Source organism: Eremomyces bilateralis, assembly GCF_010015585.1.
Source record: "Eremomyces bilateralis CBS 781.70 unplaced genomic scaffold P152scaffold_9, whole genome shotgun sequence".
NCBI lineage: Eukaryota > Fungi > Ascomycota > Dothideomycetes > Eremomycetales > Eremomycetaceae > Eremomyces > Eremomyces bilateralis.
Genome location: NW_022985075.1, coordinates 609,455 through 632,681, shown reverse-complemented (window position 1 = coordinate 632,681; position 23,227 = coordinate 609,455). Strand labels below are relative to the sequence as shown.

At 50.5% G+C, this 23,227-nt stretch overlaps 11 protein-coding genes across 11 annotated transcripts; 6 read left to right on the top strand and 5 right to left on the bottom strand.

Moving 5' to 3' along the window:
• Nucleotides 1–560: 560 nt before the first annotated feature.
• Nucleotides 561–1,164, top strand: P152DRAFT_449375 (uncharacterized protein; the record flags this gene model as incomplete). The annotated part of the gene is made up of 2 exons (XM_033678108.1): nucleotides 561–1,016; nucleotides 1,081–1,164. The coding sequence occupies 2 exons, from the start codon at nucleotides 561–563 to the stop codon at nucleotides 1,162–1,164; spliced, it is 540 nt and encodes a 179-aa protein (XP_033534299.1).
• A 102-nt stretch (nucleotides 1,165–1,266) lies between these two features.
• Nucleotides 1,267–1,647, bottom strand: P152DRAFT_397076 (uncharacterized protein; the record flags this gene model as incomplete). Its single annotated transcript, XM_033676394.1, has 1 exon — nucleotides 1,267–1,647. A coding segment is annotated over one exon (381 nt), but the record flags the coding sequence as incomplete, so codon positions are not given.
• A 2,166-nt stretch (nucleotides 1,648–3,813) lies between these two features.
• P152DRAFT_436015 (uncharacterized protein) lies at nucleotides 3,814–5,262 on the bottom strand. The gene is made up of 3 exons (XM_033677550.1): nucleotides 4,647–5,262; nucleotides 4,275–4,541; nucleotides 3,814–4,225 (listed from the first exon to the last, which is right to left on the bottom strand). Exons 1-3 carry the CDS (start codon nucleotides 5,199–5,201, stop codon nucleotides 3,983–3,985), a joined length of 1,065 nt encoding a protein of 354 aa, XP_033534297.1. The 5' UTR covers nucleotides 5,202–5,262; the 3' UTR covers nucleotides 3,814–3,982.
• A 735-nt stretch (nucleotides 5,263–5,997) lies between these two features.
• Nucleotides 5,998–6,992, bottom strand: P152DRAFT_514265 (uncharacterized protein; the record flags this gene model as incomplete). Its single annotated transcript, XM_033682851.1, has 2 exons — nucleotides 6,358–6,992; nucleotides 5,998–6,224 (listed from the first exon to the last, which is right to left on the bottom strand). The coding sequence occupies exons 1-2, from the start codon at nucleotides 6,617–6,619 to the stop codon at nucleotides 5,998–6,000; spliced, it is 489 nt and encodes a 162-aa protein (XP_033534296.1). The 5' UTR covers nucleotides 6,620–6,992.
• Nucleotides 6,993–7,027: 35 nt separating this feature from the next.
• Nucleotides 7,028–7,486, top strand: P152DRAFT_345453 (uncharacterized protein). The gene has a single exon (XM_033675364.1). The coding sequence runs from the start codon at nucleotides 7,134–7,136 to the stop codon at nucleotides 7,365–7,367; it is 234 nt and encodes a 77-aa protein (XP_033534295.1). The 5' UTR covers nucleotides 7,028–7,133; the 3' UTR covers nucleotides 7,368–7,486.
• A 1-nt stretch (nucleotide 7,487) lies between these two features.
• On the top strand, nucleotides 7,488–9,159 carry P152DRAFT_345454 (uncharacterized protein). The gene is made up of 2 exons (XM_033675365.1): nucleotides 7,488–8,518; nucleotides 8,571–9,159. Exons 1-2 carry the CDS (start codon nucleotides 7,611–7,613, stop codon nucleotides 8,962–8,964), a joined length of 1,302 nt encoding a protein of 433 aa, XP_033534294.1. The 5' UTR covers nucleotides 7,488–7,610; the 3' UTR covers nucleotides 8,965–9,159.
• A 2,431-nt stretch (nucleotides 9,160–11,590) lies between these two features.
• On the bottom strand, nucleotides 11,591–12,322 carry P152DRAFT_396975 (uncharacterized protein; the record flags this gene model as incomplete). Its single annotated transcript, XM_033676389.1, has 2 exons — nucleotides 11,591–11,928; nucleotides 11,998–12,322. 2 exons carry the CDS (start codon nucleotides 12,320–12,322, stop codon nucleotides 11,591–11,593), a joined length of 663 nt encoding a protein of 220 aa, XP_033534293.1.
• A 236-nt stretch (nucleotides 12,323–12,558) lies between these two features.
• On the top strand, nucleotides 12,559–13,770 carry P152DRAFT_416935 (mitochondrial import inner membrane translocase subunit tim23; the record flags this gene model as incomplete). The annotated part of the gene is made up of 2 exons (XM_033677076.1): nucleotides 12,559–13,197; nucleotides 13,249–13,770. The coding sequence occupies 2 exons, from the start codon at nucleotides 12,559–12,561 to the stop codon at nucleotides 13,270–13,272; spliced, it is 663 nt and encodes a 220-aa protein (XP_033534292.1). The 3' UTR covers nucleotides 13,273–13,770.
• A 464-nt stretch (nucleotides 13,771–14,234) lies between these two features.
• Nucleotides 14,235–15,359, top strand: P152DRAFT_482137 (uncharacterized protein; the record flags this gene model as incomplete). The annotated part of the gene is made up of 2 exons (XM_033681866.1): nucleotides 14,235–15,062; nucleotides 15,123–15,359. 2 exons carry the CDS (start codon nucleotides 14,235–14,237, stop codon nucleotides 15,357–15,359), a joined length of 1,065 nt encoding a protein of 354 aa, XP_033534291.1.
• Nucleotides 15,360–15,497: 138 nt separating this feature from the next.
• On the bottom strand, nucleotides 15,498–16,712 carry P152DRAFT_345402 (uncharacterized protein). The gene is made up of 5 exons (XM_033675363.1): nucleotides 16,689–16,712; nucleotides 16,549–16,630; nucleotides 16,256–16,375; nucleotides 15,759–16,137; nucleotides 15,498–15,710 (listed from the first exon to the last, which is right to left on the bottom strand). Exons 2-5 carry the CDS (start codon nucleotides 16,563–16,565, stop codon nucleotides 15,636–15,638), a joined length of 591 nt encoding a protein of 196 aa, XP_033534290.1. The 5' UTR covers nucleotides 16,566–16,630; nucleotides 16,689–16,712; the 3' UTR covers nucleotides 15,498–15,635.
• A 785-nt stretch (nucleotides 16,713–17,497) lies between these two features.
• On the top strand, nucleotides 17,498–23,177 carry P152DRAFT_482135 (uncharacterized protein). Its single transcript, XM_033681865.1, has 7 exons — nucleotides 17,498–18,643; nucleotides 18,694–19,909; nucleotides 19,963–20,188; nucleotides 20,243–20,541; nucleotides 20,594–21,066; nucleotides 21,116–21,882; nucleotides 21,942–23,177. Exons 1-7 carry the CDS (start codon nucleotides 17,647–17,649, stop codon nucleotides 22,767–22,769), a joined length of 4,806 nt encoding a protein of 1,601 aa, XP_033534289.1. The 5' UTR covers nucleotides 17,498–17,646; the 3' UTR covers nucleotides 22,770–23,177.
• The last annotated feature ends 50 nt before the right edge of the window (nucleotides 23,178–23,227 follow it).

The following is a 23,227-nucleotide window of genomic DNA, read 5'->3' as shown; positions in this document are numbered from 1 at the left end:
AAGTGCCCATTTGGTCCCATCTTTGTTGAGCAGATGGGGCAATAAAGACGCGCCGCTGCCCGCTCCATTCATCGTGACCAACTTGGACGGTTAGATTGTTGCGATGATATATGCGTCCTAACCTTCGTTCATCCAGATGTCGAGTTAACTATCACATTATTGACTAACTACCGTATCGGACGCCTCCACTCCAGTAGCTTCTAATAACGGCATAGCACCAGCGGACCGTTTGGGGCGACAGCTTAGGACACAACGATACATCTGCTCTTCAGCGCGCCCTACATGACTCCTTTTGTTCCCCTCTTTGGCTTGACCGTATGGAATGGGGGTCATTATTGCACACGTTGCACCCAACCCGTCTTAGCCGAGGATTTTACCAGATCACTAATCGAGCAAGGTTCAGACTCTCTAAACTAATCGTGGTATGCCTAACTTATCCTCATCTCCCAAAGTTCTCGGTCCAATCCCTTTCGCAAAGACTATCATCTCACACCATTTCTACCCCTAAAAAGGTATCTGCCACTCACCTCTCTCAACATTCACTTGGTGCAAGCAATAAAATGGCACGTCTCCCATACCCAAATTATACATATAATTCTCGCCCAACCATAAACGCTGTCAAGCTCCTTGCCTACTCCCCATCGACAGCCGACCACTGGACCGCCATTGGCACTGCCCATTTCCGCTCCCTCTCCCTATCCAGAAAGCTCAGAGAATTGGCGACATTATACCTATCCGTGAGGTTCGGTTCGAGCTATGAATGGGACCACCACATAATGCTCAGCGAAAAGGCAGGCATCACGGAGACGCAGCGGGAGACGCTCCAGGCTGCTAGCTCTCGAGACGCGGGTCACTTTGCCAATGGTGGCGGAAATGAGGTGTTTGAGAGGCGCGAGGTCGCGATGCTGAGTTTCTTGGAGGCGATAGTACGGGGCCCGGAGGTGAAGGATGAGCTGTGGGGAGAGACGACGAGGTACTTCAACGAGAGAGAAATCGTAGAGCTAATTAGTTTACAAGTAAGTGTGATTCTGGGAGTTACTTGGAAAGAGGGGGTGGGGAATTGCTAACATGAGATTACAGGGGTTCTATTATATGATTTCAAGACTGGGGACCGTTTTGAAAGTGGATATGGATGATTTCGCTACCAAGAAGGCGAAACTGTAGATTATTGAGAGGCACAGCTCTAAGAACTTATCCTTATATCAATCCGATCTTGGCACAAACGTCGGAACTGAGCTGTCCAGCTCCATAGTCTTGATTTCTTCTTCAGCGGTTTCCACTTCGTTTTTCCGTCTTTTTGGCGTATTTCGAAACAGACACAGTACCTTTCCGCTTTAAATCGCCTCTCCCCTTGACCGCGATCGCTTCGTTCGCATCACGCTTCGCTCGTGCTTCGACAATATCCTCGTAACCCATCACTTTCGGCTCCCCACCTACCATTAACAGAGTTGATTGGCGACGATTACTTTCGTTGTTTTGCTTGAACAAGGTCCGGTTCTCATAGAGAAGGAGGGCGCACTCAGAGAACGTCTTTACGCTAACATTCGCCAGTTTCTGTAAGCGCTGTTTGCTGGGATTGTCTAGCAGTTGAGCGTCATCTTCAATACGGCTTTGGAGCAGGGTAAGACCCTCCAATATGACTGGCGTTTAGAGCATGTTTCCTTGTAAACCGTCACTTCTTCATCGTTTGGAACGTATATTTCGGCTAGTGGCTTCCGGATATCCTTGAGTACCATGGCTGGACTAAATGGATACAAGCCTATCTTTGACCAGCCGGGCTTGATGTTATGGGAGGTAAGCGCCTGATCACGCGTACCACTATAGATGTGATGGCCCCAGGCCTGCGGTAATGGGGTAACAAAGAGAGCCTCCCCCCAATGTGGTGGAATCATTTGTGCTGGGACGAAGTCGGTGTACTTTTGACTTCTGAGCGATTCAGAACCTGCACATATGTTGATACCTTTACATTATTAGTCAAGTCATAATCTAAGTCACTTCTTGATATATGAGACCTTTCCTCATGGCAGGATGACCGTTTTATCGCCTGCTGTCTGCACAGTAAAACACTACAAAGAGTGAGTGGTGAGACAGCGATTCATCGAGCGGCAGGACTGGACATTGGCTATTATATGGATGAAAAGGGGGTGAACATGATGCTTCTGAGAATAGCGAGGAGCGTTACAAAGTTCTAAAGATGTTCGATGAATTGAAGTACTAAGCAGAGACGGTTTAACCGCGAAGATTGCGAGAACCGCTTTCATTTATTAGAAAGCTAAAGAAGAAGAACTAATTATCTATTATTAGTCAGATAATAGGGCAAACTGCAAATGTTCACATTGGTATGTCCATGAGGTCGTGGCTATCGTCGTGGAAGGGTGATGTACACAGTATTAAGTTAGTTACTCAAAAACCCTTCTAACAGGATCGACACGCAGAGCACCTTCTCCACGATTGGTCGTTCGCTTTGAGACAAAACCCTGTCATCTCCAAGCTCTGCCCCCATCGCTCTAATCAAGACAGATTGGATTGTCGTTCTTGTGGCTAGAGAGGCGTAAGCAACACATTGACGCCAGATGATGAATTATAGAATTCCACTTACCTCGGAGAACCACACGCATATGCAACTCCCATCCTGCTCTCCGGGCAGACCGGATTGCAGGCTTGGCCTTCCGGGCATCCTTTATAGCATCCATTCTGCGACGAAGCATTCAGCATTAGTTCTCCATGGAAAGTGGCGCGGCACCTACCTCTGTAATGGGTGCATTGGAGGGTTTCTGTCAGCATTTGTGGATCGCTGGAAATTACGTTTTGTGTAAAATTCGACAGCGTAGCGTGTTTTATATGGCCATACCCAGTTAGCCAACCTAACCGCTAGATATTAGTTCATAAGCCGGCTAAATGCAGAGAGTTGACCTGAAAAAGATTTCTAGGTCAATTTCCAGGATTTTCGCATCTTTCAACTGCCATATCCGACCTAATTAGCGTATTTGTCAATCTTAACGTCAGATCCGGTCGCCTGCATAACGCCCAAGATCTGTAACCCAGATTGCATCCCATTCTGATTTCCCTATCACCAAATCAACGCGTGCGATGCCTGCAGTCACCTCGGTATATGCGGAGGAGGAGCGGCTTGTCGAGGATCGGCGGAAGTGGCATACGCTTTCGGAGAAGCAGAATGCTATACTCATCAAGACCACTCCTGTTGCGTACGGCGCCTGAGCAGGATAAGCAAGATAAGCAGCACCACCGCGATTTTACGCCGGCGATTCATTTTAGGTGGTGAGAGGATCTGGGGATGGCTTCACTTTGCAGGACGAATGGGATATAAAAAGTAAGTTCTGTCGCCAAGGCGCCATGAGCCAAAACGGCTAGTAAACCCTTGCTGACTCAGGAAATTTTCGCTGCGAGGTGCAATTTCCAGGTTCTCCATAATTGCTGGCTGAAACCCTCCAATATTTCCGGGCCCCACAGTGCCAAATGGGAGGTAATTGGGGTCTCCTAGCGTACAAGATACCCCATGTCGGCCATTGTGTTGAGGAATAGTGACAGCGTCAGCAACGAGAATAGTAAGAATCAATTTATAGAAGTTCATCGTACTGCGTCAACTAGTGGTTCTAAAATTCCTTCCTACACTTGGGATATGGTCCCTTTTTTAAGTTGTCATCCACTGTCAACTGCCGAGACCATACACAGTGTCGGGCGCGGATCTGAACCGGGACCCAATAGACCATTGAGCATGACTGACGGAAAATTTTATATTGATTATTGTTCCAGGATACAACGTACCCTTGGAGATATTTAGATGCGGGTGGTATCGAGGAATTTCCGTTTATAGTTTAGCGCCGTTGCATCGAGTACTTTAATATAGCGCTGATTTCCGTTTGAAACTCCCGTTACCCCCAAACCCTTAAAAACATAAGTATATCCTACTGCCAGCAATGAGTTTTCTTCATATGTTCAAAGCTCTCAGTCTCAAGAGCACCTAATCAACCCAATTTTTATATGTAATGTTCCAATTCTGAGAGACCAAACTTCCCTTAGACTCTGGCACAGTCCAAATAGCCTTCGCCGTCGCATTTCCTCTTAGAACCCACTCCAAGAGTGCAACTGTTGCCGCTCCATACTTGCCGCCGTGGGTCGTGAAGAAAGTTCCCATATGACCAGAGTCAAGGCTGCCGTAGAACGCGGGAAGGCCAGCAGGAAGATTCTCATAGTCGCGTTTGCCCTAGCAAGATGATGAACAGAAACTCGTTGCGGAGAAAGAAGCGACTTACGTTCTCATAGGAAATGTCCTTTGGCCCACCAAGGATGTATCCCACGGGAGCCTTCAACTCGCTGAGGAGGCACGTCTTCGACTCGTCCAAGAGCCCACTATTATACAGCACCGTAAGTTTGACCTTCGGATTCTGGTACGCGGCCGAGTACGCTTCCAGTCCACCACAGCTCGAGCCGGCGGTGATAAATGTATCCGTATCGACATTTCCAAATCGAGCCGCGTTACCTTCAACCACCCAGTCGATCGCACCGAACATATCCGACATCTTTGACTGGCTCCCTGCCATCGCAGCAAGTCCAGTTGTCCCTGAGGCTAGCGGGCTATCCTCAAAACCTGGCAACATGGTCACTGAATTGCCCGCCTCGTCCACGACCCCAGGAGGAGCTGGTCCCGGCGCGCCGTTCGCTATTGCGACGTAGCCATACGAGGCCACTTCGGTCAAGAACGCTCCGTATGGCGTGCCGGCGGACGTGCAGCCACCATTACCCCAGATCAATACTGGGAGCTTGACATCAGCTGGCGGCGGCCCCAAGGGAGCGTAGACAGTGTGGTTTTCCAGGCCGGCGTCTTTGATGATTCCGGCCGGATAGGGGCCGGTGCCGGGAGAGAGGTAATCGGAGACGAGGAATGGGCCCTTGGGATATTCATCCCCGGCAGGAAAGAGGGAGGAAAGGTCAAAGCCGCCGCTTGAAAGCCCGCCGAGTCCGCCAGAGCTTCCTCCACCAAGGAGGCCGCTGAGGTTGAAAGAGCCTCCGGTACCTCCTGCTCCGCCCAAGATGCCGCTGAGGTTGGAAGAGCCTCCGCTGCCTCCGGCTCCGCCCAAGATGCCACTGAGGTTGAAAGAGCTTCCGCTGCCTCCGGTTCCGCCGAGAGTTCCGCTAAGGCCTCCGCCGCCAGGCAAATCCATACCGAAGATGCCGCCCATGGCTCCATTGTGGCCACTTTTCGCGGGGCAAGTCTGTGCCGGCGACTGGGGAGCCGGAGCCGCTGCCGCGAAAGGCAAGATCATAAGAACAAGTGTGGCGAACATGCTGAATCTGGAGCACTAGAGGAGAGAACTTAGCCAGTGCTTTTCGAGAGGCTTCCAGTCGAACGAGTTTAAGGGAGAAATTCGGAAAGATGCCCCTTTCATCTTGCTCTAGAGTCCCTTTATCCGTCTCCATTAGGGTTCAGAACAGTGCTCTAATTCTCCGTCATAGAATATTTTCATATACTCTGAATGTCTACAGAGCATCCAATTAAGCCAACCTTGAAATATAGAAATTCGTAAGGCTTCGCATGTGGCCTGCCAAGCAAATTATGTTTCGTTGTGCTCGTATGCAATTTATCGCATGCTTGCAGTATTTTGTGCAGACCAGGCTGAGTAGCATTTCACTATTTGCTGGTAGCTAGACGCATTTCTTCTGTGAGAGACTGCAAAAACAAATGCAATTTCCGCCGTTTATTTGTAGCGAGAAGCAAGCTTGTTCACGTCTCGTTCTCGCATTGTTGGTGCTCCACATCTGACATATCCGACCCAAGTCCATCTATTATTGCTCTATATGAATCGAGCTGGAACGACATCAAAGCACGTGGTGATGTCTTCAGGTTCATCTACCCTTTTTGCATGCATTTGCAATCCATTGCATGATTGAGACCATGTCAAATTCCTTTCACTCCAAGGGAGGATATTCTGTTAGGTATTTCACGCGCCGTTCCCGAATCGTACTGATAGGTTCGAATTAGCTTTCGGCTTCACCATTTGAGCTGTATAAGATCTCGCAAACAGCACCAATGGGTGCATCCATGGCTGCATCCGTCCCTTCACTCCAGAACCTCTTCCAGCCCACAACTTTCCCCGATATCACCGCCCCAATTACGAGCCTATTCCTTGTGGAGTGTCTCTCAGTACGGTCTGCCCGATCCCCCATTGCAGCACAATCTTTCCCGACGAGTTCACCACCGCGATCTGCGCCGCCACGTTCACCAGATTCTCAATGCTCTTCATCGGCAGCGTCAACTGCTACGTGTTGTAGCTAGCGAGCGCGACGTAGATATACACCAGCAGCACGACGAGCCATGCCGGCACCGCCAGCGCCCACCATCAGTTGGGTAGTAGTAGATGTCCAGTCGGTGCAGGAATTGCGACGGAAGTAACGCCCAGAGCAGGTACATTAGGAACACCGTGGACGACGACACCATGTATAGCGCGAAGCCGCAGTACCCGTCCGTGGGAAACTTCGGCGACGCGCACGGGACGGTGATGGCGGTTCGTGCGGACGTGGCGACCGCGGCCGCAGTGCTCGCGGGTGTGCTCGTTCCATTGCCCGTAAGCTCCTCGATGTCGCTCGAGTCCGGCGTCATGGGGCGGGATTTATGCGTGCTGGAACTGGTGTTCTTGTCCACAACGGGGTTCCGCTTGGAACTTCAGCACTGGCTGGCTCCCGATTCGCGGGAGGAGTAGGCGGACTCGGCTCAGACTTCAATCGCAGACCTTTGAGGTCACCGTTCCCTCTATCAGGTGCCATGATTGTGTGGAGCGCAGTTCATAAAAGTGACAGCTGGAGATGTACGCCGTAACATTGTAGAGTCGTCATGTGGAGTTTGGGGAAAGTGAACGCTGTGGTGACGTGGTGTACTGGGTACCCCCACATGGCAGAGCGAGTGCCACATGATTGGGCAGAAGATGAGCCACGCTAAGATGAGCCACGCTGGGATTTGAAGATTGAAATTTAACGTACTCCATACAACAGGCAGTATAAACTATCAATGCGCGTTTTGACATGGCTAACTAAGTTAGTCCGACGAACTAACTTCATACTCAGAGTCCGCGGAGGTGTTCGTAGCACGCTTTGCACATAAAACCTGCCCCGATGCCATGATGAGTTCCTGGCTCTTTGTACCTCTTCTTGCTCGGGCTGTATTTGCTCATCGTCCCTGTGGATGCTGTCCTTTGCTTACGAATTTGGAATGTTCACAGAGCTTACGGAGTACTTTTGATTTTTGTACAATGTACACCCGCCGGGTTTGGCGGCTCGCGGGCTCGCCGTGGCAATCGATGCACGGACAACAAAATCGACACGCCAAGATCGAATACGACTCTAGCTTCTAATTCATTTAGGTTTTGGCGATGAGCCACTCTTGGCCTTGGACGCGAGCCAATCCCCAAGCCTCGTACGGAGTATTGCAGTCCCCTTAAACCGTGAGGGTTCTCCTCTACTCAGGTGGTAAAATTGGCCTCGGGCTATGCTCACAATCCAGGGGTGGTTCCTCCGGTTTTGTTTTGCTAAGATCGATTAAAAGGAACGGAGGTGAACGGGAAAAATAAGCGCAATTCATCTATCGTGATTCGTGAATGATCAATGATGTCGAGTCCGCGACACCTGATCATACTCATGCAACTCATCAGCAACGCAAGAGTGCAAACGTTTTACTAGGTACATCTAGGGAGGCATCCGAAAAGCCATTTGGATCCACGAAATTCACATCCAGAACTTTCGTGCGGAGCGTAAACATGCTTCGATCGCTCGCTCTTGTTACTCTGGGAGCACTAAATACACAATGGACCCCTCCAAGCTCCTGTCTCTCAACAACGACGTTATGGGGCTCGTCTTATTTTCTCGGATTTCAAAGCACGATTGGTCTCGATTCGGAATGCATACCCAATGCTTTTGCAACACCCACGGAGAGCATCGTTACTTCCGCCCTGATACAAATCACAACTGACACCAACGAACCGACACCATCAACCTATGCGACAATCACGGGCTACACTACACTCACTCCATCAGCAACGCGAACCGCTCTAGGTCAACTGATGCCCGCCAGTGAAATCATATCCTCAGTAGGATATTACTCCCCAGGCGTATGCCCATCAGGTTATACCTATGCTGCAAGTTTCACGGCTGGAAGGCCATCGGCGTCGGAATCGGAATCACGGTACATTTGCTGCCCTAGCGGATTTCAAGCACCGACCTGGACATCTACATCAACCCGGACGAGCAATGGGGCGAGGTTTATCGCCAAAGTGGCAACTTATGACTATCCATTATGTAGTCAATCTGCCACAACCCTCACAAATCTATGGAGCATGACACCAGGATGGCCAGACGTGCGGCCATCGTCATATACCCTTACAGAAGCCGAGCGAACTTATTCGGAAAATTATTTCCGTGTGAGCGCGTCGGGAGTAGTGGTCGCATGGAATCCTACGGACACCGCTGTCGTCGATTTCATACGCAGTAACAACGTTTCGCTACCGCCGTGAGCATCCTACCAGACCACGATTCAATGGAACCATGACTAATATCCGTAGCCTTCCAACGTACGGACCCGAATCCAAAACCCAATCTAAGAGCTTGAGCCCCAGCAACATCGCCGGCATTGTGGTCGGGTCCATAGGTGTCGCCTTAGGCCTTGGCTGCTATATCTGCTGTGCGTGTAGGAAGAGACGAAAGACCTTCCAGCCAATCTCATCGCATGATGGTGGCTCGACGGAACACGGGGTTGGCACGTCGACTACGTATTCAAACGTAGTCACAACGCCATCTTCAGTATATCATGGCACGAATATGGAACTGTCGAATATTTTTACTGCAACGACGGCCACCACCACTCCACAGCCAGAGAGGCCGGCACGAGACACAGATGGTGTCTTTGCAGAGGCGCCGCCGCGGTATGAGGAGGCGGTCTCGTCATCGAAGCCTTGAATGATACCCTTGGGTTTATAATAGTGCCTTTGCATTTGGAAGGGCGTTTAGGTCCTTTGGAATGTCTTTGTTTGGAATATCTTCGCAATGAATCTAACCGCACCGGTCCAGCGCGTCGAACTCGAACACGCAGACGACAGCAATTTCTTCAAAGATCCTGCCTCCGAGCAGGCACTCTTGAATGGGGGGATATATCCATCGGGACGCGGTGATGTAGAGCCGAACAACATGGAGGAGATCTGAAGAGGTAGCGAAGCCTCGTCCGTCCCTGTCACCTTCGCAATTCTTGCTGTCCAGAAGTTTGAAAAAGCCCTGCCACGAGCCCACGACAGTGGCTCAGGCTTTGCTTAATTAAGTCTAGCCTCGGGCCTTCGCGCCAGGGAGGGTTCATCAACCAGCATCAGATATTTCCTGACTTCGTATCCAGTAATTTACATCTGATGGTTGTGTACGGATAGTTCTAGGCAGTCCATGGCCGAAAGATCGCAGCTTGTAGGCGGGTATTAGAGTATGTGGATCCGCCCCGTGGAAGCACTGATATCTAAGAAGAAATTTGGCAGTTGCCTTGTCCTGGCCCGCGCAGGCTCTGCCCCATGGGGACCAAAAGATTGCTGAGGCACTTATAGATATGGAGTGCTCCTCCGTCCTGTGCGGGCTCATTGGCCTCCCCGCCCTCCCACCATAATCACGGACGAATTTCGCTGCGGGACACTGACTTTTGCTGTCTAGCCTTCCTTTTCTTTCTTTTATTTTTTCCTCTCCATTTTTCGTAGGTTCTGATACTAGCTATATATCTTTATACTGTTCCTATAGAGATCTCCCTGCTGCCTAACATTGTGAGACATTCTTCCCTTGGTTGTTCCGTTAAGAAACTCTCGCGGTGGTTCATCCATCGCATTAATACGGTCTCCTGCCCGAACTGCGATAATACAGGTGCAAAGCAACCAAACGCAGATATTCCGTTTGGGTCCCAGAAATGAACCCCCTTCCCATAAAATAGCTTTGGTGGCTGCTCTGGACCTTATTGACAACTAAACCGACTTTGCCATTTTCAAGCTGACTAGAGGAAAATATGCGTCAGAGTAATGCTAATCGTGATTCCATAATATGAGGTGGGATCAATATCAGGGGACTTCGGCCCTTTGTAATCTGGGCACCTGTGATTGCCTCTTCGGGTTTAGCGCTCCTACTCGTTTTCAAAACCTCGAGTCGAGAACGTAAATCCCATTCTAATGTTCGATGGTGCTGATTAGCTGATGTCCGACAGCCTCGACGCCTTCAGGAGTTCAGGTTTGTATTTGTGGAACGATATCTGGTAGCCCGCCCGAATCAGCATTTTAGAGGACACGGAGAAACAATCTCGAGAGCCTGGCTGCTGAAACCGAAAGAACCCCAACACAGTACCTCGTCATAATCATTGAGAATGGCGGTCCGGGCAAGATGGAGACGGCTCTTTCTGAGATTGTATTGAGGCAGAGCGTTAGTTATGGAATGACCCTGGTTGCCTCTGTTTAGGAGATCCTTGGCGTTATTTTCTTTGGTGAGATGCAACGGAATACGGCCGATTGAGAGGGGCCATGGCGACCCTATCCACGCACTATGAGTGGTTGGGAAGATTCTGGTAAGCTCTTTTCATTGCTCCTCTAAGCTTAGGAGGATGGCCTTGCCGTCAACTACCAATGCAAATGAGAGCTCGATGCGATTAGCATTTCTGGTAGCTGATGGAGTGATACTTCTGAATGGTGCATGGGAGGATTGGGTCATCAAAGGCGAAGAGGAAACTTGATGTCGGGCAAGAATGGCCATTTCGAGAAAAGGTCGCGGTAGTAGGTATTGGTGCTGAAGAAAAGTTGCAGAACGGTTGAAGAAAGATTGAAGAAGCTGATAAATTGACTCATGACTGTTGGCTAATTAGCAAATCAAAGTCATCCAGTGCTGAAGCCCACTCTGGTAGTAGCTACCAGTAGGCCAACTGTAAGGAACAATAGCAAAAACAATAGGTAGTAGTACATAGTTATGGTGCAGAACCCTCAGTATGGCTGTGCGCCAATACTGTGCCTTTTGGCCGAGTGGTTAGCTCTTGGTCCCGAGTCGCTTATTACACCAACAGCGTCACGTTGTAATGCTATAACAATCACATATTCTGGACAAAATATTTTCTTTGCTTTAAAGGGGATCCTGATTTGGCTCCTCAAAATGAAGAATTAATGACCTTATATTTCTGAGGTGCTTGATGCTGGATCGCTCGGAATATAACTTGATCGATCTGGAATAGGTTAGACTCCAAGATTCGGCCCAATGAGGGAAGTCTCGGTTCTGACTTACAGACTGATGTGGCAGAACCAAACTTCTTGCTGAATAAGAATATTGCTATGAGAAGATATTCTGCGTTTTGAATGGTACCGCCGCTCGATTCTTGCGACCAGCCGTGAGGCACAGCCTAATTTTAGCCCGTCTCTCGCCTCAATATAGGAGCCTTGACCTCGAGCTTCGAGAACCGCGACCCTTCGAGATGATATGTATTGTGCCGCGTAGCAGATACTTGCTTCACAACCTAAGCTAGCGCATAACTGAGGGATGACATATCGCCTCCTGAAATGCAACCAACAAAACCATCGAAGCTCATTCATCCTCGCTCGTATAGACAGTACTCAAACTTAACCCCTTCTTCCTCGAGAACATCAGGCAAATCTTCCCCAATGAAGGATTCAAGTTCGCCTTTGCTTTTCTGCAACCAGCCGGATTCTATGGCTTCCCGGCTTCCCAGGTTCAATGGAAAATGCGTATCGCAGTCGAATTCTTTGTGAACCTTGGTAAGAAGAATATGTTTCGTCTGGGGAAGCTGCAAAGCGGTGTGATAGACTGAGGCGCCGCCGATCACGAATACACGCCCCAATCGGATCGGGTTTGTCGCTGTTCGACGAGTAGCATCTTCATCCGTAGGCAGCTCAGACCGGACCTGGGCTTGCCCCATGGATCCCAGCACTTCTATCGCGTGTTCAAGGCTGGACGCATAAACGACATCGCCTAGACCAAGGCTGGTACTCGTGGCAGGCTGTGCGTTGGTAAATTCTGAATTTCGGCTGAGGACCACATTGAGTCGGTCTTTGAGAGGACGGAATTTAGGTGGGATGCTGTCCCAGGTCTTTCGCCCCATAATGACCGCATTACATCGAGTGGAATCGGGCTTGATATGTGTCGATGAATCGAGAGGGACGCGCTTCGTGACGCGTGCAAAATATTGCATCTCTTGCTTGATCCGCCATGGAAGCGAGCCCGCATTGCCTATCCCAAGCTCTTTTGCCGTAGCGGCTACTATGATAGTCAGAGATATGTTTTGTCCAGGGCGAGGAGCCATTGTGAATTTAGAATTTACTGAGATTGAGAGGGGAGATATCAACGAAAATACAAAACATTCACTGTTCTGTTGGGTCGCCCATCGCCGAGGCGCCGAGTCCCGCGCTACCCCTGTCGTACACCACGTGACCCGACTCAACCAAAATTTCTGTTCTGACTTTCCCGATTCTTGACGCTTGATTTGAACGTCGTGCTGTTGTATCCTCCGCAGAGCAATCCATATTTGCATCAGGCATCATGTCTATCTGGGACACCTTCACCGGCCGCAAGGCGAGCCCCTCCCCATCGACATCTTCCCCGACTTCATCGTACGCTGATGCCAGCCCGGGCGCCATCACCGCGCCCGGCGTGGATGATGTCTCCTCCTTCTTCTCCGGCCCGACGGCATCGTACGACCCATCACAGCTCCATCCCCTCGCTGGCCTCAATCAAGACTCCCTAGAATTCCTCACCCTCGAAGATTCGGCCCTCTCAGACCTCCCGGGCGCTAACTCCGCCCTGCCTTCCCGCGGCTGGTCGGATGACCTCTGCTACGGAACGGGCGTCACGTATCTCACAGCCCTAACCGTTGGAGGAGCATGGGGCCTTGCCGAAGGGTTAAACAAATCGCCGCCGACCGCATCGCCGCGACTCAAGCTGAACTACATCTTGAACGCCGTCACAAGACGAGGGCCGTTCCTGGGAAATTCCGCCGGGGTGGTTGCCTTGGTATACAACGGAATCAACTCGACGATTGGGCACTACCGAGGGAAGCATGATGCGGCGAACAGTGTGGTTGCTGGGGCTTTAAGTGGTATAGTCTTCAAGAGCACCAGGGGAGTGAAGCAGATGATGATCTCAGGAGGGCTTGTTGCCACTGCTGCAGGAGCATGGACGGTAAGCGGATTTCCCACTTCTTCTAGACTATTCCTAACTAACATCATCCAGGTTGCGCGAAGAGCTTTCTTCTAATTTCGTTTTCCACACTTACGGCAGACACGTCTCCCACGTCGGCGACCATTCCTATCTGTACGTTTGTGATGCATTAAAGCAAGGCGTTTGGAATCCAAGCTCTTGACATTATGTCATGGTATTAAAGGGTTCAACTTGGGCGAGCTGGTTGGCTGCATAGACTTGAAACGGTGGGAAAATGGAAGCACCATGCACTGTCTACGAATCCAGGTGGCTGCGTTGGGTGATGGAATGGTGCATTGTGTGAGGGCACTTCACACATTGTGAGTATCGGTCTTGCGGCTTCCAATGATGTCAAGATACTGTTGTACTATAGTTTGAAATGGATGGCAAAAATCCTTCTTATGCTTCCTTGCTCTGGATCGAAGTGCTACTATATGTACAGGTGCGGTGGCATACAATCGCCCGGATGCTTACCTACAATTCAGATAGTAGGGGAATGGCGTCTTCCCCCACCCTGTTGTTTTCTAAATGAAGGAAATAGGAATCCCTTTCCATATTTGTGCCCGTTCATCCGTTGTTCTTGCTGCTAATTGCATGCTGACCCGACCTTACTCGGTGCTTGTGTTCCCTTCTGGATGTGATGACGACCTTTCGATATCTCCAGCTATCTCATATCACTGCCCTATCACGGTGGAGTGTTGCCTACGGTATCCATTAGAATATTTCTTATCGTAGCATTCTTCTCATCAAGCAGATTTACGCTCGCATTCAACAGGGAAATGGTCTACATTTAAACTTGCGACTAAATGCTACAACTACCTCGCTACCTCTCCACGCCACTTCCAGATATCAGATGTGAGCTAATGATCTCTATCCAATGTCCTTAACTCATAATTGTCCTTGGAGGGACCGTTTGTTTGCGTTCGACTTATCTTATTAAGATTATATCTCATCATTGACGACTACTTCAAAGTGGAAGAGTGCCTAGGGCTTACTCGAAACTTAACTAGTCATCACCTATGGAGCAACACGTAGAGGGCGAACGGAGCAGTGACTACATGGTCGCGGAAGCCGAGGACTTTGTCCACACCATGACGGCCCACCTTCGAGCCAGCGACATGGACGTGAAGTTCCTTGACCACGGCTTCGACCTTCAAGATCAATCGGCCTTCGTCGGGGAGATGTACGCAGAGGCACTTTCGGGACATCCGCTCAAACCTCAGCTGTGGGATTCGACACTCGAGGGCCTGGCTAATGATGTGGCCGATGAACACGCGGAATTGACGGCAACGCAAGATAATCTGCAAGCGAAGATCAGGGATAACCCAACCCTCGTCAGTACGGCGCATGATATCATGGACAGAAGAATGCAGGCGGTGGGAGTTACTCAAGACAACTCACTGCCCAAGAGAACATCCTCGTGGGCCAGCTTGGCCGCTAGATTGAGGCATCTCCTCCACAGTGAGAATGAGAAGATGAAGGTTGAGGACAAGGAGTGCTTTCCCGGCGCAGATAACAAACAAGCCTCTCAATTCAGCATCAAGCTGTCGGCTCACTATACATATGATGGGAAGATGGATCGGACGCGCCTCTCATCCCTCTACTATTCCAACAACGTGACCTTGCCGACCTTTTTGGAAGCGCTTCAAAGGAACAGTAGGAATTGGCAGACTGCTGAGGATGACTTCCCCGAGGGTTATAGCGCGAAGGATGGTGACTGGCTGTGGATCGACCCGACCGCATCGAGAACAGTGAGAAAACTAAAGACGGACGGAGACCTCCAGGGGATGATAAAACGAACCCAAGCTGTCCATCAACAGACGGGAAACGTGGTTCTGGTATTCCATGTAGGTTTGCAACTTTGTGTGCCTGTGCAGATTCTTGCAGGGGTTAATGTTTTGAAACAGGAGAAATACCAGGATCATCTCAATCGGATCAAAAATGAGCGACAAGAGTTGAATGATAGGCGGTTCTATGAAGATGAGCCGACGGATGAGAATGGAGTTCCACTCTATGATCGGGAATTTGACTTTATAAAATGGTGCAGGGACCATCACAATGATGATGGCACTGTGGAAAAGCCTCGCGACGAAGACTACTGGGCCGACATTGAACAATACCGGAAGCGGATTGGATTAGAGTAAGGTCGATCATTCACGGGCACGGCAGGATTTGGTTGGATGAACCCATCCGGATTTCTCAACTCAAGGGATATTTGAGCCTAATGGCAGAACTCAGAAGATGCACACGCATTGGTGCTTGTGAACGTGAAACTCCATGCAATCGCATGGACAAAACGGAAATCCCTTCTTGTAAACGCCATCACCTCAGAGGATTGCATGGGGAAAGCCCACGCCCTGAGTCGCTGGGAAACTAAACGCCAGATAGACAACTGCGTATGCCGGCCAACGGTGCGCCAACTAGAGGATGGTGCACGTTCGCCTCTTCTTCTTGCCTGAGCGGACCTGTGGGGGCTCAAGCGCCGCGACGATAGCCTGCGGATGATTAGCTCAGCATACGAATGGCGACTAAGCGCAACCAACCTCATCAAAGACATCCTTCAGCTTGTACTGCGTGAGTGCCGAGCACTCAACGTACTTCACCGCGCCCAGATCCTTCGCCATGCGCTCCCCATCGTCCTTGCGCACCGGCTGCATCTTCTGCTTGGCCAGCTTGTCGCGCACCTGCGGATCGTCGCGAAGATCGACCTGGGTGCCGACTATGAGGCACGGGACGCCGGGGCAGTGGTGGTGGACCTCGGGGAACCATTTCTCGCGGACGTTCTCGAAGGACGCGGGGGAGGTCACGGAGAAGCAGACGAGGAAAACGTCGGTCTGCGGATATGAGAGAGGGCGGAGACGATCGTAGTCTTCTTGACCGGCGGTATCGAAGAGTCCGAGAGTGTAGGGTTCATCTCCGATCCTGTATCCATGGTTAGTAAAACATGATATAATAATCAAGACCAATGTGAAAACATGAGACAGTGACAGTATCAAACACAACAGGGAGGGATAGAGCTAGTAGATAGACCTCAACTTACATGACCGTGACAGCATAGTTGTCGAAGACCGTGGGTACATATTCGGACGGGAACTTGTTCGTGGTGTACGAGATCAGAAGACAGGTCTTGCCGACCGCACCATCGCCGACCACGACACACCTATAATAACTTCATGTCAGCAAGGTCCAAGGAAACCACACAATATATGGATGGTGAGTGGCGCGGCGATGTCTATGTAACATCTATTTGGGTAATGGTAGGAATATCGCGCTGTGGCTTTGCGGAGAGACGATGGGGGAAATTTCAGGATAGAGGAGAGTTTGGGGTCTAACTTAATGGTAGGACTCATGATATATTGATGAAGAAGATGTGTCGAATCTGCGGATATTCGAGGTGACTAGGAAGATTCGATTGCTGCAAGATCCGATTGTGAGAAGGATAGTGATACTGCTTGATAAAGATTGACTCTTACCGACTAATCGAACGTCGGCGCAATGAAAGGGTAGATCGAACGGGAAGTGTATATGATAAGACCTATAGCTAGGCGGCAAATTAGTAGTTGATCGTGGTATTGAGGAAGGTTAATATGCGCGGAAACGGTATACCGTTCCAAGCAAAAAGGCCCGTACAGAGGAACTTCCTGATAATAACGTGGACAAAGATGGGGAGTCAATTGCTCTTATCGCCGACTGGGAAGATTAGAAATAAACCCACGCGACTTACCCAGTGGAGGAAATGCAGATGCACAGATACAGGCTTGGTGAGAGCAGATGCAGTGATCCCAAGAGCGAGTGGAAGAGGGCAGTGTTCGAGCGGCAGAGGGATACCTCGAGGGATCGCGGAGGTTAGGAACGGAGATCTAGAGATAGGTATCCAGAGAATTGTAGAGGAGAAGGATTCAAGAAGGGTATGAGGGGGGTTTAGAAGCGGACAAAAAGAGGGAGGGAGGGAGACTGGGAGACTGAATATCGGAAAAGATCACGAAATGACATCCAGCAGTGAATAGAGAACCGTGTGTCTGGAGAGGAGCTTCGGAAAAGGAAGTGAGGTGAAGCACTGGCTGCTGCACGACTGCGCTGATCCAGCGTTGGGCCAAGACATGGATCGCCAAGACATTAATGGCCAATGAAGACATCAATGGCCAGGAGAGCGAGGCGAGGTGGAGGATGAGGCAGTAAGGCGACGAGGCGTTAAGTGTATATGCACCGCCACAATGACATGGGTCTGTGGTGACCGACTTGCTGCTCCTGCCCACTCGAATAAATTCTGATATGCGACGACCATCGACATAGTCTTGACAACAGGTGTTGATATCAAACCTCCAGGCCAGCTCGTCGAGTGCAATCCATGACCGAGATGGGGTATCAACTTTTGGATTGTTTCAGTCCGTTTAATTGAGAGCACATATCCGGCATCACCATACACCGGAGATGGAGTTCCAATCTGGTCTCATCCTCAGAGACGGCACGGTGCCAGAGCACCTCCTCCTCAACTTCGCAAAAAATGTCTCGCGCATCATCCCGGACCTGGATTTCCCCTTTTCTGATCCCCGGGAACTCACAATTTTCAAAGAACTTGAACAGACTCGGGACACGTGCTTCCAGACCGCAGCGGCACTGAATATAACAAGCACTCACCGTACAGCCGCATACAATGCGTTGTGCGCACTCCTTGGTCGGTGTTATGCTGTCGACAAGGACCTCGGAGATAGCATTGCCACGGATGGTACATTGGTCGGACTGTTCGGACTGTACTTGAACAGATCGGATGTCGCGAAGGCTCCAGCGATGCGACAACTGGTCACCACGCTCGCATCCTTACTCCAGATCCGCCTCGAGTATAGGAAAGGCCTTGTAAGTAACATTCTCGGACAAGTAACTGTCATAGTTGTCAAGCGTCAGTTCCCAGTTCGCATAAAGCCGGCGTTGCACATTCTGAACCTCTTTCTCTCGAAAGGGTTGGTATCAAGCACTGAGGTACTGACCACAGCAAGCTCGCTTGAATCCATCGACCTCAAAGCAGATGGACAACCTCATGACCCTGCCTGTGCCTTGTTCGGACATATTCTGAAATGTGCCTTGTTCGAAGATGCAGCCACAGCAACAGGAAACTTCTTGACGTACTTGCTCGGGCCAAAAGGCATCACGGCCACTTGGGAAGCAGGCGCAGTCCCACTGTGGGTGTATCCACTGGAGAAGATCATACGGGACGACCCAAGTACGATTGGGCCCCTGAGCACCTATGCATTTCCAGCCTTGGCACGCAGCGGCCCAGAGCGATATTTGTCGGCGCTTCGATACTTTGGTCTGGATGATCTATATGGAGCTGGGTCGCTCGACTCTGTTGACCCAGCAAGGCAGAGTGCATTCGAAATCCTGTGCAAGCTTCTGCAGGTTGGGATCCGGATGGGTGCAGTGGAGATCTTTGGTTGGTGTCCGCTTTCAGGGGTTTTGTTCAAATGTTAATGACTTCTCCAGACAGCAATGAAAAATCCACTCCTCGCCTCCAAAATAAGGTAGTCCGCGTGCCAGACAAAGCCTTTGGGGCCCTTCTCCCAGACTCAAGGCCCACAGTTCGGGTAGCAGCGCTGTCGATTCTTATCGTCTCCTCCACGGTCACAAGACCCCTCACCAAAGGGTCTTTGCTTCAACTTCGCCGAAACTGGGATCACCTCGCCGATGACCCGTCACCTGGGTTCCGTGGAGAATTCCTCGCATTGGCTCAGAAACTGATCGATCGGGTGAGAGCCGCCGCAGCTTCCATGGCCAAGGCGCTCCGGAGAGATGCCGACATATCCCTCCTGAATCGATATAAAAACCACGTTCGGTTCGTCAGGTCGATAATCGGTTATGTCGAAACCTGTATCAGTCCCGATGCCACATATCCGCGACGTATCACAGGCCTTAAGCTATTCCACATGCTCGCGAAGGCCGGAATGTATTTTCCCGAATATTCGTCCATTCGTGTCCATCCCGAACTGAAATGGCCTTGTCGCAACAACATCCGATATACGCTGCTACTATCTGGGCTGCGCCAGCTTGTACAAGATCCTTTTGCCGACGTCCGTGCCGACAGCATATTCTCGCTACAGATACTCTCGGACGTGTTGTCTCGCGAACCGCGCAAGGGCGGTCCGGTGTTTCAACTCGATCATTTGGTTTTGACGGCCGAAAAGATCGCGCTCGCATCGGGACGAGCGGATCATGCGGACGGCGTGGCGAGATTGTACGGACTCGCTCTTCAGCGATGTTCTGCACACGAGCCCATGAATTATTCGGCCGTGGAACAAATCCTGAATGCAGGGGACACCTTGAACAGTCCGGATTGGTGGAAGAGCCGATTCGGCATCGTGGACCGCCTCTGGAACCGGCTCAAAGACGCGATAGCCATCTTAGAGCGCTCCATCCATGAAGCGGTGGAGGCCTCTCCCGTCCATGTGACGTTGGCGAGTTTGCAATACGTGATACGGTGGATGAACATGAATAAACCTCTCCACAGTATCTCCGAGATTGAGAGGAATTGGTGGCACTCGAGGACCTTAGGGATAGTGGACGCTCTAGAGCGTATTTGCAGCTCCGTATCGGATGTCGTGTGCAATGATGCGCCGGAAGGGCATCTTCCGGATAGTGTGGAAGAGTCGCTGGATACTAAAGACGTCTTGAGCTTTTCCTGGAGGGCCATAAAGGAGTCGAGGTAAGTCCATCGTGTCATTACAATATGCAGATTCGCTGACCGTATTCAAATAGCCAGCTGATGAGCGCACTCGTCATTAATACCAAGCTCCGCGGGTTCTCTCGTCTTAGTGACCCGGAATGGCTGTCCTTGGTGGAAACAATTGGCAGGTTATGCCAGAAGCAGCTCTTAGAAATCCGGCACCGGGGTGCGTTTTCATCGGTTTCGCTGGCTCTGAGTGACTGCTGCAAGCAGCTAGCGCTCGCAGGTCAGCAACGTATCCTTGGGGACTGGTACAATGTAAGTCGAGGACTGTTCCTCCTCTCTGAAATAGTGTCATACTTACATCTGCAGCAAAATTTCCAGAAGATGGACACGAGGACGTCCATAACCCGGCGCTCCGCCGGCCTTCCATTTATATATGTCTCCCTACTCTCGTACGGAGACGATGGGCTTTTCTCGCAGGGAATGAAGCAGCTGCATGTGCTAGCATGCAGCAAACTTACTTCAAACCAAGCGATTGACGATAGCTTCTCTCAAGTTCATGCGCTGAATTGTCTCCGATCCATATTTACGTCGTCATCCTTGGCCGAGCGCTCCGAAGCGTATATCGAGGTCGGCTTGCAGCTTGCTACACAAGTCGATGCGCGCGCGTAAGTTCCAGTATGATATTGCAATCCCTGAATAGAGCTAATCGCGGCAAAGCTGGCCCATTCGAAATGCGGCACTGATGCTCTTCCAAACTCTGGTTGATCGACTCCTTGGTGCCAGCGATGCAGATGGCTCCGGCAACTCATCCACGGTGATGAGGTTCTCCTACTCGAGATTTCCTGACATCCTGAACACGATCATCAAGATCATGGAGGAAAATGTTGCATCCACCTCTTCCCACGATTCAGAAGGCCTGTTCGCTGCCCTTCATATCCTTGACAGGGCACCTCCAACTGGCGTTAATCGTCAATGCATTGCCGACTTGGTCGAGTCTTTGAGTGGTAGTCCAAATTGGCATGTTCGGGACATGGCAGCGAGGACATATTCGCGTATCGTCGACATTCACGACTTCGAACTGGCCTTGGAGAGATTGAATGAAGTCGAAATATGCGAAAACATGATTGAGGGTCGTATTCTGTGCTTCCAGCATCTCCTTAAAGCTCCTTCTTTCAAGCGCTTTGATGACTGTAAGTTTGTGTTTGAGGGATAACTTCTTACATGCACTGACTAGTACAGGTGATATGCCTCGTTTATCTCGTACCATTGGCCAGAGCATAACCAAATGGTTAAAGGCTGTGAAATCACCGGTGACGTTTGCATCGCTGTTTGACAGTCTCCTGGTACTGTATGAAACCATGCTAGAGGCTGGGCAAGTCCAGCATTTCCCTGATGTATACGGAGAGCTGCTCATTACAACTTCTCATCTCCTACAGAAGCCAGGGGACCCATCACAGGCTCCGTTCTTTCAAGTTGCACAAGAGGCTGGACTAAAATTCGCTCTGCTTGCCTATCGAGCCGGTTTGCCGTTCGGAGATAAGGATCGTATGGAAGCGTTCTTGTTCAAGTCCATCCAGTCTGTCGAAACCGATAGTCAATCAACCTGTGTCGGCTTTATCAGGAGGCTTGCATCGTTCGAAAGGCTAGATCCTCCAGGGGCACTCGAAGGCATCTGTCGGGTGTTAGCAGAACTAATCCTTGCATCTTCTATTTCCGAGATAACGGAGGCGGCGGTCTATAGTCTTTCGACACTCCTGACTCCAAGCTCCAAACCGATACCGCCTCGGTCTCCACTAACGGCAGCACAGTCCGTAGCGCTGCTAGACAAGACTATAAAAGAGCAGGTTCGTTCCAAGAATTCGACTCGGGATATCTCGAATGCATGGCTCCGGCTTTGGGGCCAGTTGTTGGGGTGGTGTCTCGAAGAACGACTCGAGGTTGGGCATGAAATGGTCCACTTAAAGCTCCTCCTCGGTCGCATTGGATTAAGTCTAGACGACTACAACGTAAGCTCATACCCACTATCCCCAGCGTCTATGAAGAGAGTAACTCACATTATTTACAGGAACCAGCTGAGCGTCTAGCAGCTTGCCAATCCATTGAAGGGTTACAGAACTTCTGGACAACGGTTTCCGAGACGTCATTGATTGTGGAACTCCTCTTCGCTATCAGCGATACCTTAGTGGATGATGACGAGGATGTTCGGGCGGAGGGTGCCACTATCGCCACCCGTCTCCTGCGCAGCAAGAAAATGTGCTCGGTGCATATTGGATTAATGATTCCGAGCATGGCACACGAAGTGCTAGTATCCTTCATGGGCGTCGAATGTCGCTGGCTCCCGGAATTCTGTGGTCCTGCCATAATGCGAATGGTCGGTCAACGAGGAGGTGAGGCCGTCCTTCGGCAAAGTGACTTTCCATCCATCCGTCAAATTCTAGAAGAAGAAGGACACAAAACTGCAGAGCTGTTCCACGTGGAAGCTCAAAATTTGTACATTGACCGGGTTTGCGAGGCGAAAAGATGGAGTACCGTTCTTGATGGTATGCAGATTGGTGCTGTTGATCCGGGTTCGGCATTATTACTCGAGGAGTGGGTTGCCGACTCGATGAAAGAGATGCGGAGGTCTGAACTGGTCGCTCGGCACTCAAGTTCCGGCTTGACCCCGTCGTTCACAACTGAAGTATTGCTCGTCGGGATGCAGCTCTTCATCGCTGCGGCGACCGTCATTGAGTGGCGGCGGAGAGAGCGGTCGATGAATCAGCTGCGTATTCCTTGGAAGCGGGATGTGGAAGGCTCGCTGCGGGAGCTATACGATTGGTTCATGTCCACGCAGTGTGGGCATGAGCTTTGGCTGGAAAAGATTAGGGAATCTTTGCGGGAATCTTTGCAGTGATGATAGTTTGCGGATCTAACCAGCTGAAAGATGGGAGCTGGTTCAATGTTCTGCGTGTATCACTGTGGCAATGGTTGGTGTGAATGCTCAGACGCGTTTAGATGAGGGATACCTGCATGCGGAATAGCAGACAAGTTCACAGCTGTCCCGTATGAGGCTCCTAATAAACTCGAGGCATCCAATGTCTAAGCTAATACTCCGTCTCACTGGTTCCACTCCGAAATGAACGCAGTTCATCACTGCCTACCGGGACGTGTTGAGAATCCTTCTTGGCTTTGGAACGACTATATGCTTCTGTTTTCTTTAGCTTTCTATACAACGAATGCGGCGCCGTAATTCTATGGAGCTATGACAAGTAGCGTCCAGCAAAATGAGATATTGATATCATCCCTTGTCTTGCTTGGCTTCCGATCCCACTCTATTTCAGTGGCTTTGCTACATGAACTGGAGACTGCTGT

Excerpts from the sequence above, each read along its gene's own strand:
- P152DRAFT_345454 (XM_033675365.1), top strand. The coding sequence starts at position 7,611 with ATGATCAATGATGTCGAGTCCGCGACACCTGATCATACTCATGCAACT. Across the intron at positions 8,519-8,570 it reads AACAACGTTTCGCTACCGCC|CCTTCCAACGTACGGACCCG; the intron begins GTGAGCATCCTA and ends TAATATCCGTAG.
- P152DRAFT_345402 (XM_033675363.1), bottom strand. Across the intron at positions 16,138-16,255 it reads AACTATGCTGTCACGGTCAT|GATCGGAGATGAACCCTACA; the intron begins GTAAGTTGAGGT and ends CCATGGATACAG. Across the intron at positions 15,711-15,758 it reads TGAAGGATGTCTTTGATGAG|GCTATCGTCGCGGCGCTTGA; the intron begins GTTGGTTGCGCT and ends AATCATCCGCAG.
- P152DRAFT_345453 (XM_033675364.1), top strand. The coding sequence starts at position 7,134 with ATGATGAGTTCCTGGCTCTTTGTACCTCTTCTTGCTCGGGCTGTATTT.
- P152DRAFT_436015 (XM_033677550.1), bottom strand. The coding sequence starts at position 5,201 with ATGGGCGGCATCTTCGGTATGGATTTGCCTGGCGGCGGAGGCCTTAGC. Across the intron at positions 4,542-4,646 it reads GACCAGCTCCTCCTGGGGTC|ATGTCGGATATGTTCGGTGC; the intron begins GTGGACGAGGCG and ends AGCCAGTCAAAG. Across the intron at positions 4,226-4,274 it reads AGGACATTTCCTATGAGAAC|GGCAAACGCGACTATGAGAA; the intron begins GTAAGTCGCTTC and ends TCATCTTGCTAG.
- P152DRAFT_482135 (XM_033681865.1), top strand. The coding sequence starts at position 17,647 with ATGGAGTTCCAATCTGGTCTCATCCTCAGAGACGGCACGGTGCCAGAG. Across the intron at positions 19,910-19,962 it reads AGGGCCATAAAGGAGTCGAG|CCAGCTGATGAGCGCACTCG; the intron begins GTAAGTCCATCG and ends GTATTCAAATAG. Across the intron at positions 21,883-21,941 it reads TAAGTCTAGACGACTACAAC|GAACCAGCTGAGCGTCTAGC; the intron begins GTAAGCTCATAC and ends CATTATTTACAG.